Source organism: Primulina eburnea, chromosome 3 (genome assembly GCF_022965805.1).
Source record: "Primulina eburnea isolate SZY01 chromosome 3, ASM2296580v1, whole genome shotgun sequence".
NCBI lineage: Eukaryota > Viridiplantae > Streptophyta > Magnoliopsida > Lamiales > Gesneriaceae > Primulina > Primulina eburnea.
This window is the reverse complement of record NC_133103.1, coordinates 1,411,322-1,424,725: the sequence shown is the minus strand read 5'-3', so window position 1 is coordinate 1,424,725 and position 13,404 is coordinate 1,411,322. Positions and strand designations below refer to the sequence as shown.

General features: G+C 36.5%; 2 protein-coding genes across 5 annotated transcripts; both read right to left on the bottom strand.

The window, feature by feature from the left end:
• Positions 1-343: 343 nt before the first annotated feature.
• LOC140825151 (uncharacterized) lies at positions 344-8,037 on the bottom strand. Of its 4 annotated transcripts, none has more exons than XM_073186740.1 (17): positions 7,379-8,037; positions 5,947-6,068; positions 5,766-5,854; positions 5,634-5,669; positions 5,384-5,477; positions 4,983-5,025; positions 4,801-4,898; positions 3,845-3,909; positions 3,234-3,730; positions 3,061-3,148; positions 2,865-2,966; positions 1,993-2,561; positions 1,631-1,769; positions 1,484-1,552; positions 1,280-1,399; positions 461-585; positions 344-381 (listed from the first exon to the last, which is right to left on the bottom strand). In XM_073186740.1, the coding sequence occupies exons 1-16, from the start codon at positions 7,597-7,599 to the stop codon at positions 472-474; spliced, it is 2,466 nt and encodes an 821-aa protein (XP_073042841.1). In that variant the 5' UTR covers positions 7,600-8,037; the 3' UTR covers positions 344-381; positions 461-471. The 4 variants fall into 4 exon arrangements, with proteins under 4 accessions (XP_073042841.1, XP_073042842.1, XP_073042839.1 ...); XM_073186741.1 differs by having other exon boundaries at positions 344-369; XM_073186738.1 differs by having other exon boundaries at positions 344-585; positions 7,379-8,036.
• A 1,324-nt stretch (positions 8,038-9,361) lies between these two features.
• On the bottom strand, positions 9,362-13,275 carry LOC140825150 (uncharacterized). Its single transcript, XM_073186737.1, has 4 exons — positions 12,886-13,275; positions 11,459-11,608; positions 11,178-11,249; positions 9,362-10,407 (listed from the first exon to the last, which is right to left on the bottom strand). The coding sequence occupies exons 1-4, from the start codon at positions 13,096-13,098 to the stop codon at positions 9,736-9,738; spliced, it is 1,107 nt and encodes a 368-aa protein (XP_073042838.1). The 5' UTR covers positions 13,099-13,275; the 3' UTR covers positions 9,362-9,735.
• Between the last annotated feature and the right edge of the window lie 129 nt (positions 13,276-13,404).

Here is a 13,404-nt window from a genome sequence, read left to right as displayed (position 1 = left end):
TGTAGGAATAATTCACAATACTGTGGATCAACCATTAGTTGAGTGCGATGAACAAACAGACAATAATAATCGTAAAAGAATATATATAGAAGCAAAATTGTAAATTCAGAAAAAACAGCCATTGATATTTCAAAGTTTCTGATGTACTTGATATTTCATATTCTGCCGTCAGTATCTTCATATCATCTATATGTCGTCCATGTGGCACTTGAGTATATGAAACACACACAAACATTTGGTACACAGTTTGTAGCACTCATTTGCAGAAACATAATTTACAACATATTTACAGGTGGAAGTGCAAATGGGCTACTTATTTCAGAAGTAATCCACATTGGGACTCGAACGACGTGCTTTCCAGGATTTCCACTGTTATGGCACCTTCATAATCACAACCGAAAAGACTTCCAGAAAAACATAACACAATATCCATTCACGTGTAGCAGTGTGGAAATCGTACCTGGTCACGTATTACAGGAAGTAGGATAGCTGTTCCTTTTTCCTCGAACCACCTTCACCATAGCATTCGTTCCATTGCTTCAATTCATTCATTATAGAGCCCTCAGCTGCAAAACTAGCAGCAACCTGTGGCAATATGGAGAGAGTTCATCACACATGAAAAACAAATTGGCCGCAGTGTCTCTTGTCATCTTCATCAAGATGTCTGGAGATTGGAATATGCTTCCCATCAATGGTTTACGATGTTCCAAACTTCAAATTATTAGTGGCAAACACAAATATAGACTAAATAAATAAACTAGAATTCTAGTATGTACAGAACAATCTAAAGGGAGATCTATCTTCGCAAAATTCAACAACTTACGTGTACGATATAAAAGTTTTTGGAGCTTTACACTTTTCGTACACTATCCACAACAATGATAAGACTATCCATATAATCCTATCACAAATCTTGGGTGATTGACGACAGGAGAATGAATGGCTGTCAGTAGTAATGTTACGACCAGCAAATGAAATTAATGGAAATTAATTACAAAGATAAAATTTATGTGGCAATTTCTATCAGATTGATGAGGTAAAAATTGAGGCGCCAAGTTCTGCCATGATGCACTTTCTTAAACTCCACAATAGGCAACGCGCAACCATGTTTCTCAAATCTGCTTTACCGATGGGTCTCAAATTTGGCACCATCAACATTGGCAGGTGCACGTGCAGCAATGAAAGCCGTGTTTGGTATAACATATTTGATGGGGCTTTTTTTAAAATTTTACACGACATGGTAAAAGTTCTTTTAAGGGAAAACTTAGAACTACCATACCTGATTTTTGGCTTCCTTAAAATCTTCCATGTTCAGTGGCCTGATATTGATGGCTCTTTCCTTCTTTTCATATCTAGTAGAAACATCTTCACTCCCCCCCTCAGCTATACTCTTCTTTTTCTGTCAAGTAAAAAGCATTCGAAAAGTTGTTAAAAGACTGAAACCAATTCATAACGAATAGCTTTCAATAAGTAAACATCTTACCTGAGCTTTTAGCCTCTCCTGTTGTATTAACTCTCGTACTGGTCGATACGCAGCAGTAATGCACAAGTTCTATTTAATCAACATTTTGTCAGACATTGAAAAGATACAATTAATCCATACAGTAAAATCAAAAGCAGCTCAAGCAACCTTCAAATCACTTCCGGTGTAACCTTCTGTCATTCTTGCAAGTTCTTTTAAGTCTAATCCTTCATCCACTCTCTCTTTCGTCAATAATGTCTTTAAGATCTTTTCTCTGTTCTCCACAGATGGTAAACCAACCATAATTCTGTAATAAGAGCAACAAAATTCTCAAATAAATGTGCATTAATATAAGAAAAACCTAATACCTGTGTATTGGCGCACTCAAAAAGGTCGAGTATGTTAAATTACAGAAACGGGTATTAAAAGATTTGAAACCAAAACAAAAAAACTGGAACCTTGAGCTGGTATTTTCTTCTAACCCAGTAAATTTTTTAAACAATGATTAATTTTGAAATATAGGTATGTACCTTCTCTCAAAGCGTCTAATGATCGCTTCATCAAGATCAAATGGCCTGTTTGTTGCAGCAAGTACTAGTATTCTTTCACCAGGTTTTGACAATAATCCATCCCAGTGAGTCATGAACTCATTCTTTATCTTCCGCATGGCTTCATGCTCCCCGGCTCTATTTCGCTGTCCAAGCATACTGTCAACTTCATCAATGAATATTATTGTTGGTGCGACCTTGGCTGCAAGAGTAAATAGGGCTCGAACATTCTTCTCATCTTCACCGAACCACTTAGATGTGATAGTAGACATAGAAACATTAATGAAACTAGCTCCGGCTTCATTAGCTATTGCCTTGGCCATCATAGTCTTCCCTGTGCCAGGTGGTCCAAAAAGCAATATCCCTCGGCATGGCTTCAGAAGGCCTCCTTCAAAAAGGTCCGGTCGTCGAAGAGGAAGCATCACTAGTTCCTGGAGAGATTCTTTGATCTCGTCTAGAGCACCTATGTCCGCAAATGTCACCCCAATTTCATTTGCTGGTATGACTTCAGGCCTTATACGCTTCTCGAATTCATTGTCTGGAGGATCTTCCTAGTGGAATATAATAAAGAATGTGCTGCATGTGAGAGAGAGAGGCAGACTATGCAAAATTTGCATTCACATGTGGCTGGCATAATTCAAGCCAAATGCTCAGTATTCAAATATAGATAAAATTAGGCCTGCCATCAGGCATATTAAGATGCTGCCTTTTACAAGTATCATTAAATGTTTAAAACGACCCTTGTTTTGCAGAATACAATATCAGCAAAAAAGGAATAAATTAAACAATATTTGTAGCTTCAGAAGGAACCTCCTAAATCACATTAATACATGGAACTGAATGAAATGCCTTACTGGAGTTTTTGAAGCTGGTTGGTCTTCACTCTTGTTTTCATGTTCAGTAGTTTTGCTTGTTGTTTCTAGCCTTGATCTTACAGCTTCACCATCTGAAGTACCCTACGATTTTGGGCCCCTCGTGATCAACTAAAAATATTCCATCTGATCTGATATAAACACAACCAACACTAACTATGAATTCAAAATAACCAACCTTCGATGTTTCAGCTTGGGCTTCAAGCTTTATTGCATTATTTCCAGAAGATTTACCTTCCTGAAATATACTCAATCCATGGGACAAACTAATTGAAAGGCAAAAAAATAAGTCAGGGCATTTTCACTAGGTTATAAACTTTAAGGTACAGAATTAAGAGGAAAACAGTCCACCTTGCGGATGATATAACAAGTTTCCCGTTTCTGTATCCAAGTTCCTTGGTATTCATCAGATGGTAAGAAATAGCTGACACCACAATTTCTTCGATAAAATTACTAAGAACTAGTGTGTCAGCCAAACATATAGAACCCAGGTCATCGCAGTCTAGGTCATTTGCAGAGAGCACCTCAATAATGTGATTCCTGTTGTCCTGATACTGAATCATCTTCATATCCTCCTCCAGCTGAGAATTCCAGCTTACAAGACGATTTTCATCTTTTGGGGGTCTAATTTCAATGTTGTATGAGAAAACGGAGGATACCTTCTCATCTACTAATCTATAATCATTTTCGGGGGCAACAATATTTGAACCTAGGATGAGAATGGATCCAGACAATTTCTTCAACATTTTCTGGAACAAGATAAAAACTCTCTGCGATCTGCATAGAAGTTTCTCGACATCCCTAAGATAAAGGACAATCGGACTGACTTTTGATACTTTAATCAGAACCTGTCAGATCACCACTAAATTTTAACTACAGAACCTTCTCAAGTCCGATTGCTAGCAAGGTATTAAACTGATCATTGTAACTTCGGAAATTTATCTGAAATAATAAACTTTTACCTTGTAAAGTGTCTGTATGAAAAGCTTATCATCAAAACACCAGCTGCTTGTACGCTTGAGTGGAGCTGAAAAGAAAAAATAAAAATGCAAGGCAAAAGAGAGCTTGAAATATCAAACATGAACCATACAAAGCAATTCTCAACCAAGCGTTTTAGGACACCCAAATACTCATTCCTTCAGACATTTTCACTAGAACTTACGTTAATACAAATGAAAACCTCAGATTAGGGACTAGGGAGGTGTTGATGGCTAAAATCAGCACCTAATACTAAAAACAGTGTTAGTAAGGAAAAACAAAAGACACCCACATAAAGTGATTTTTGAAGGTGAAGGGTGTTTATTAGTTGCTCCATTAATCAAAGATATTTCCACAGGAGAATTTAGCAGCTGTAGACAATACTCACATCCAAAAGTTGCATATTTTAAGATGATCTATATTCTTCAAATATTAGATTTCTAAAAGAACTCATCTCACAAATCACAATCGATCTATTTCCACTATCGTAAGAGGAAAGATTCAAATGTCGGCCTGATTGAAATCGACTAACTTCAGTAGTACTAATACCCTGATGGATGCAATGCATGCCTGTAAAGTTTTTTTAAGGAAAAGCAAAAAAAAATGGTAAAATGAGAAAAATACAAAAGATAAAAGATACATAACAATTTTGAAAATTACATTTTTGTAAACATACAGCAATCAAAAGGCAATAGATGTCATTTTCGTAAAATAAATAACAATCAAAAGGCAAAAAAAGGGAGGTTGGCTATACTGACGATTAGAACTTTCACAACAGAACACCTTAGACACCTATTAAATATACACTCTTAAATTGTTATTCGTAACAGCATGTTGGGTTTTACGAATTAAGATTTCAGTCCAAAAGTTTTATCTTGGTGAAATTTGTTCCTAGACAAAGAAATCACGATCAGTTATCATCCTTCAAAATCATTAAGACCTGAAGTCGTAGGTGCACTGGTTGAACCAATGTTGTTCAAGTTTGCTGAGGCGGAGAAATTTCTTCGAAGCTTTGCAGCAGTCGAGCCTTCGTGTCCACTGCATAAATAGAAGCATGTTAACTAATGTAACTTACACGATGAATAGAACTTAATAATTTGTACTAAAGCATATATCACGCACTTTGATCCAAGATCAAGTCCACTGCTTTGCCTGCGTAGTTTGCCTGAAAGGGAGTAGAATTGTTGATTGAAAATGGAAACAGTAACTAAATGCACGAGGAAAGGTGGAATTGAGAGAAACATATACAATATTCGCAACAACTTATAACACTTTCCCTTGAAAAGATAAGTGTTTTAGTAGTTAATAAGATGCCGGGATGCCATCTCGATTGAGAATTTATTTATTTTGAAGAACTTAAAATGCTGGGGGAAATAAAGTTTTCCTTGATGCAGGGAATAGTGCCTCTACTTTGCATATATCATCAGCAAAAAGGTGATATAGAACATGCATCGTACTTGAAATATGTTGGATGCATTTGGGATTATTTAAACACGTATATTTGGCATAATAATGCAACATACCTTTGTCTTCCTCGGCCTGTTGAAGAATTGAAAACGACCCAAATAATTCAGATATTCTTTCCAATGTTGTTTCGGATATAGACCTTTTAAAAGACTACAACAGAGGTGTTAGCAGAAGGGAAAATGTAAATTTTTATGCTCAATTTGCGACTAAAGCCTGGAAGCCAGTTGTATTTCCATCCTGAAAGTGGAAAATAACTGTTGTACTGATATCGGACCAGTGATGATGGAATATTTTCATCGAACTTACATCTTTTGCATTAGGATTCCCGTACTTGCCCTGAATCTGTAAAACCAACCAATCTTTGATAAATGGACATAAAATCCAAGGTGATTCCTACACGTCATCAGAAGTGAAAACTCAAATTGTTCCTCAACTTACCTTTAAAGAAAAATCAGTTACATCTAGCAACAGCAACTTGGCTTCAAAATACCGAGCTAATGCTTTAGCAAGCATTTGCTGATACAGTTCTTAACAACATGGAGGAGGCAGTCACATAAGACCAACAACATGTACCAGAAAAGGGATGATGAAAATCTTTAAGAACAATTTTAGAGCTTACCAGCAGGTCCAGAAAGCAGTATTGTTTGACTTGCAGGAGAGAGATTCCGTGTGTGCTTGGCGAAGTCACCTTTCTTCAAATGAACAAAAGCTGCACTAGTCAATAAGACCCTTGTTTGCTCACTGCGATCATGAAAAGGCAAAACTATCTCAGCACGCTCGAATTTCAATATTAAAATGAGATATGATGCTTAAATCATAAAAAAATATATATAAAATTATCAGTAATTAGAGAAGAACTAAATTTAATGGATACCGAAAATTTCAGATCAAAGAGACGTAACAGACGTTAGACTTGGGACATTATATCTGCCATACAATAGCATATCATGTTTCCTTTAGACTTTTGTCTGATTAAATTACAACAAAAGGAAGCATTCAATAAAGAACTACAGATACCAACGGTGACAAGCTTTCAAATTGCTGTGGCTACGAGCAGCAGAGAGTTTCTATTAATGCTAAGTTGGTCCAGCACAACAAAACAGACTCTGGGTATGTCTCACTCTCACTAGAATTGTGACTAATCACTTCTCGAATTGTCGCCACTTTGTTCAATCTCACAAAATTTTTCGTCTTTTATCATTTTCTCTTAATCTCAAAGAATACAAGTTAGAGAGTACAGTAAAAATAAGAAACCATTTCTTTCATGCTGGTTATCCAAATACCAAAGGTTGAGCCTTTACAAAAATAGCTTCCATTCTAATAAATGGAAAAACGGATTGGATTAAAGAATACGTCTAACTTCATTTACGCAGAGCCAATCTGGAATCAAGGATGTTCTAGGTTCGAAACAGAAGGGAGAGTTTTGTCGGGTGGTCGAAATGCAGCCACTGGTTGACGAACAAGAGTACCTCCCAAAGAAGTAAGGCAGTATGATTGTGATATGAGTTATGACCATGCAGGCCATGTCCTTACATAACATGCTTTATGTTGATATTTGCCACAACCCAGCATTATATAATTCGACACAGTATAAACGAGGGCAGGCACCAAAGATCAGGAATTTGATTTGCTTTTTTTGTGTTAAATTTGATTTGCCCTTTTTTTTCCTGGACACAAGTAAACAAAGTTCACAGCTAAAATACATGGAAAATGCAGTAGAAATTAGCTCTTCATTGCCAAAAACCCATATCTTGGAAAGATCACTTGATGAGGAGAAACACTACAAAATCCAGACGAAGCGATGGCCATAAACAGTTATGGACATAATTTCATAAGAATCTATTTTCACAGTACACAGACCGTGGCTCCCATTTCGTGGCAGTTGAAATAGAAAGCATAAAAAGTAGTTGACATGTTTGTATTTATGTCAGAATAACAAACAAACAAAAAAAGCAAATCAAATTCGGTTACTTAATCAGTGTTCTCCTTTTTCCGGCTGAAACATGATTGGGAAAATGTAAACATAAAGGACAGCGATCTACTAAATCAACCTTAGGTAGTACGGAAACTGATCGAAGGTGACATTGCTATCTCTTCCGTCAACGATGAGACTTAACATCTCCTGCTCCATTACATGCGGCGTAACACCGGCAGACGTCGAAGCCCCACCGGCCCATCTGCTGACGGTTTCAGATCCCGAAGCCAAACCAATACCCACTCCTACTCCTATCCCCACTCCCAAAGCCGAGATTAACATATGTTTCGATTCCATTTCTCAGAAACTCTCACGCTCCACAAAATTTCAAACAAGACCAAAAAACCAGCGCCAGAAAAAAATTTCACCGAGCAATTCTTTCCACGTCTTGCACTAAAACAGAGGCGCATAAATGTGAACTAATATTTCCTCGTAGGAATAACCAATTAACGACGAAGGACGTGAATTAACGGAAACACGGCAAGCAGGCGACGCCGTTTTACAACTCGTTCATTTGGCGGTGTAAGCGTGATTAGACGGCGGAGAGGCACAGTTGAATCAGAGCACCGGTGGTGGCGGAACGCGGTGGTTATACATTTATCAACGGTTTCTCCACCTTTATCAGGCTTTCTGAAACTAAAGGGCCGGGGGTGTGGGACCCACTACAGAGTGTGACGTGATACCTTCGAACGGCTAGGATTTGCGCCGAGTAGCCATTGCCGTAATACGATGACACGTTGATTTATTCTCCGCACCCAGTCAGCTCATAGGTTTAATTGGTGTCAAAATTAAAGTTTACTTGAGCTCGTTTAACTCGATTGAAATAATAATTTGATTATTAATTTTTTTTATGAGGATATGAAATAGTATTATTTAATAAATAATTTGAATCATTTAAACAATGATATTTCATTAAAATGATTTGATTGATCTAAGATTAAAAAAAAATTTAAACAGATTAAAAATTAAAATTAAGGAGATGGTTTTCAAATTTATAATGTTTACAATAATTTTTAATTAACATTTTTTTTAATCATAAACGAGTCTCACCAAATGGAGAAATTGAGTTGGTAATGCTCTGACACTATCTAAGTGACGGGTGGGTTGTTACTCATATACACTAGCGATTCCTTAATAAAATTCTCGCACTCTTTGAAAGTTTTCTGGAAATCTGGATATAGTCTTATTTATAGTGTTTTACTTTTTATTTAAGATAGCCTGTGGGTTTTAAAATATATCTATACTTCTGTATTAAGGATGAGCATATGATAGTAATTATCTAGGAGGACATCAAGTTATTTTTTTCCAATTTTACCCTTACATGATATTAATATTATTACACTTCTGTTTTTTGTTATTTTTTGTTCAAATTTCAACACACACTTTTATTTATTTTTTTTTATTTCAACAATTTAAATATCAATTTAGTCACCCCATAAATTATCAAATTACACTTTAGTCCATTGATAATGATAAAAAAATTATACACACGCGATACACGCATCGCGTGTGCATAGTCACTAGTATAAAGTATGACCGTTGCTTTGATGACGGGTGGCGTATAAGTACAGGATGGCGTGGCAAAAGAATGGATAAATTATGCACCAGATGGCTGCCTCAGAAGGATGGACGTGGTACAAAATCAATGCATAAACTCCACTGTTTCATGGTCTTGTGCGCCGCGCTTGCACAGCCAATCAGTCTGGATATCTATTTTTGGTGCTGTGTCCGCGCACCATCTTGCGTTCCTTCGTCTTTTCGGTTTTATTTATAGTTTGTGAATCAACAAAAATCCATGATTTCGGCGACGTGGGATGCAGCAACTTGCATGTCGGCTTTGGAACCGTCACCAATTTATTTATTTTCTCCTACACTTGCTTAGCAGTGAGAAAGAAGCAGGTTTTAATCAATTATCGACGTTTTATTTTAATTTCATTAAAATATGTTATAATCAAATACTAAATGTTTACATAGTTGACTACTATTTCGGAATTGGGTTATAAGAATTTAAACAGTCCTTGATTACTATCATATTTTTTAGCTACTATTTCAATGACAATTTACGGTGAAATTTCCTGCTTTTCTCCATAAATAATCTCGTTTCTTCAGCCACAGAGAAAAGCAATGAAACAATATAACAGATGCAGTCACTACGCTGATGAATACAGAGATTAGAGTCTTATCCAAATAATCTTCTGGCTCGACCCTTCACCGAGTCATAACATTAATGGTCAATTATCTCGACTGAATCCATCCAACTTCGGGTATCCTGATCATGATCGTTTGCAAACGAGCCCATATAATTTGAAGAGAGCCGTAGCCCCATAATCGCCTCCATAACGATTGATTATCTGCTCTCCATCTTTTCTCAAGGATCCCAGACGAAAGACCATATAGAGTATAGATTAGCATATGAAACAAAAAACAGTTCTCTCATTTCATTAAATCCAGGAATACAAAGCCATTCCACAGACTGTGCAAGAGCATGGAGGGTAATAGATTTCTTGACCTCGTATAAGTTACACCCATCACAACCCCGAGAAATATCAGTGGCAACATTCTTTGTACGTTAAAATGTGCCAGAGCAAAGGCTGCTGAACTGACTAAAACGGAGCACCACACTGGCATGTATTTAGTCAAAGAGGGTAGAAGAAAGCCTCGGAATACGATTTCTTCCCAGAGAGGAGCACACACGACAAGTACTAGTGCATAAAGAGCCATTGCAATTGGATCACGTGCCATTATAGACTGCTCGACACTAGAGAGAGTGAGGGGTGTGGAAGGCAGAACTGGTGGTAATAGATCGAGGTTGAACTGAGAGAGACGGTTCACTAATGGGAACATGGAACACCCAAGCAAAACATCAAATAGCCATTTTCCTTTCAGGGTAAATCTAAACCAATCCGATGAGAGGGGACGAAATCGAGACAAAGAGCGGTAAAGGATTAAAATTCCAGCTAGGCCTTCGGTTACGTCTGTTAGAAGGCTGAACAAAGCTTGCCCTCTGAAGGTCAGTGATTCTCTGCTGAAGCCCGTAATATGTGCAGCAAATGGAATCATCCACGAACCAATGAACCAGAATGACATAATCCAAAGGAGTGTAACCTGCATCACCAGAAAGTTTCACTACATTGTTCCATTCTAAACAGAACACTATCCTAAATACATATTAAATTATGAATCCCACTAGTACTGATTTGGCATCAATTTGCAATTGTATTATTCAACGCTGAAGCAACCTTGGCTGCCGAGGAGACAAAAGTAATCATACAAGAATCCAATAGCATCTCTGTCGAACCATACTCTAGAAAGAGAGTTTGTAAAGAAGCAAGCTTCAATCAATCATTGTTCACTGCAATTTATTGTATCAAATAAAATTTTATAGAGCAAAATTCTTGGCAGAGGCTAACAAATTTTATAAGCCAGTGCCCTAAAATAATTAGGTTCGTCAAAAGACAGTTATTCTTTGAATCATAGTATCAACTGACGACCTTAATGAAAATCCCAAGTACCAAAGCTAGCTGTCTCAATTCATACTTTTGCAATCAATGGAAAAGAATAAAGATCCAGATTTACAACAGATAAAGTTTCTAATCAAATGAAAAATCACAAATTTATCGCGGAATACCAAATTAATTGTATCTTATACGCAGCCAACTAGTTCTTGCAAATAAAACTCAAGCAACAAACCACAGTGTATATCTGGAGCATCATGTTCTCCCAGGAGAACTCAAATATCACAATGCCCAAAGCTGATTATTTTATACTAAAACTTGGATATATGATGTACCCTTTTGCAGCCAGGCAATGGCAAAGCAATAGACAACTGTCATTTTTCAAAGATGACATTATCACAAGTGGGAAAAGGATCTTACTTGAAGGATGGTCTCTGCAGTCCATGGTACAGTCCACCGTCTCCCAATCACCTTTAACAGTGCATCTACAGCCTGCAAAAGAAAAACAATGAATCCATGGTCACACCCTTACCGTGTTTTTCATTTTCCTTGATATGCTCAAACAGCCATTTGTTAACTCTAGAACAATGAGAAATGGCAAGTCATATTATGCAAGTTCTCATGGCCCATGGTAAATAAGCAGCAACAGGAACAAGATAGCAAACCTCAGGAACAGCCAAACAAAGGAAAGATATTCTTACCTCTCTAAGATTTGTTGCCCAATTTCTTTTTTCAATATTTGATTTGCTAATTTCTGACTTCTCAGACTCGTGTGGGATTTTCTCGCCCGAATCAGGGTTTGGGGAGCCAGATAAAAATTCTTCATGCCGAAAGCATGAGATTTTCCACTTCTACATACAAAAATAACCAATTCATCAAAACACTGTATGAAAAGGTCCGTGATATTCTTCATACTTGAGAATCGCAATGTAGCGTACAAACGATACTTGTGCCAAACGAAAAATATAAAAATTATGATAACCAGGTGATGCACATTAAGAAAGATTGTAAGTTTAAAATAATTATAAGCTCCAAGAAAGATGCTGACCCTTTTAGACTTTAGTCAACCTGGAAGAATGGTTTTTCTCTATCTCAAAACATATCCTATATTAATGCAGATTGGCCTATGACAATTATATTTGATCAACCACTGGATTTTTAGAGCTAATATTAATCCAAATTTAACATAAATAAAACAAAAATGAACTAAAAGCTAATATTAATCCAAATTTTACATAAATAAAACGATAATGAACTAAAACCAGCTCTAAGTGCATACTTATTCATAATCACAGATCATAAACACATACATACACTACCATTTTGATGATCAATTTTACATAAATAAAACGATAATGAAATAAAACCAGCTCTAAGTGCATTCTTATTCATAATCACAGATCATAAACACATATATACACTAGCATTTTGATGATCATGTGCGTGATTTCATCAGATGTCTAAATTGGCTCCACAATGAAATGTGGAATGACTATTAAACTTAAGAGATTCTCCTATTTAGAAAGCTGTCTTTTGAAATTTGGATTCTTCTTTTGAGTTAAGGCTTAACATTGGTGCTCTTATTGAGAGTAGATACTAGATGGAGCAGAAATTACGACCCAAGAAAGGGTTATCATTTGATCAGTATTTGTAATATGAAACTGTCTTCAAATTATGGGATAGATTAAGATGAGCGCACCAAAACAAATAGCAATAGCTCACTGGAAAGCCATCCAGAATAAGCTCGGTGGATGCCACGCTACTCCAGGGGTGGAAAATGTTACATATCCCATATTCTTTACAATAAACTGTTGATAAATGCAGAGTGACTAGTAGCTTGTGCTCTCGTGAATTAAAGGCAATTCATAAGGCTAAGTCAATTAAATAGAAAATTCAGGAAACTAAACGAATTAAAGGCACTAAAATCTATCCATTAATAATATTACTAATAATAATAAAATTCAGTAAATATAGAAGTACATAAATAAATACGTAGTTGGCTATAAAATCTCAGCTCATATCCATACTTAACTTTCCGATTTCACACATCTGAAATCAACCACGCGCAAATAAATCCTCCGGCAAACAAAACAGTAAAGCAAAGGTTACATCTTCACAAATAATTCACCTTGGTTGGGAACCTGCGATGAGCTTCAGACACAGGAAAGTTCCACGAGTGAGGAAAAGCCGATTTGGCGGCGAATTTCAAAGCTCTAAATCTATGGCTCGAAGTTGAAAGTACGGGGCTTTGCGGCAGATATTGGTAGCTCAGCATCAGATTGCACTGGGGCTGGCGATTAATATCCCTAAATTTCGGGGTTGATGGATTGATTGCAACCATAGATTCTGTGCATTTTACACATGAGGAAACCCTATTTTGATTCAATTCCGTTTTGGGTTCTGTGTCGGCGTTTTAATGGTGTCGATGACATTTTCTTTCGAGAGTTGAAGAAGAGAGAGAACCTGTCTTATTCTTTTGGATCAATGGTTAGAACTTGGAGGGAGACAGACGCAGAAATTTTCTTATGGATCATATATTTATTTATTTTTTTAAAGAATATATTTATTTATTTATTTTTTTATACTTAACAGATTGGAATAATTTTTCATCTCCGACAAGCTTTGTAGTATCATTTTGTCATCCAAA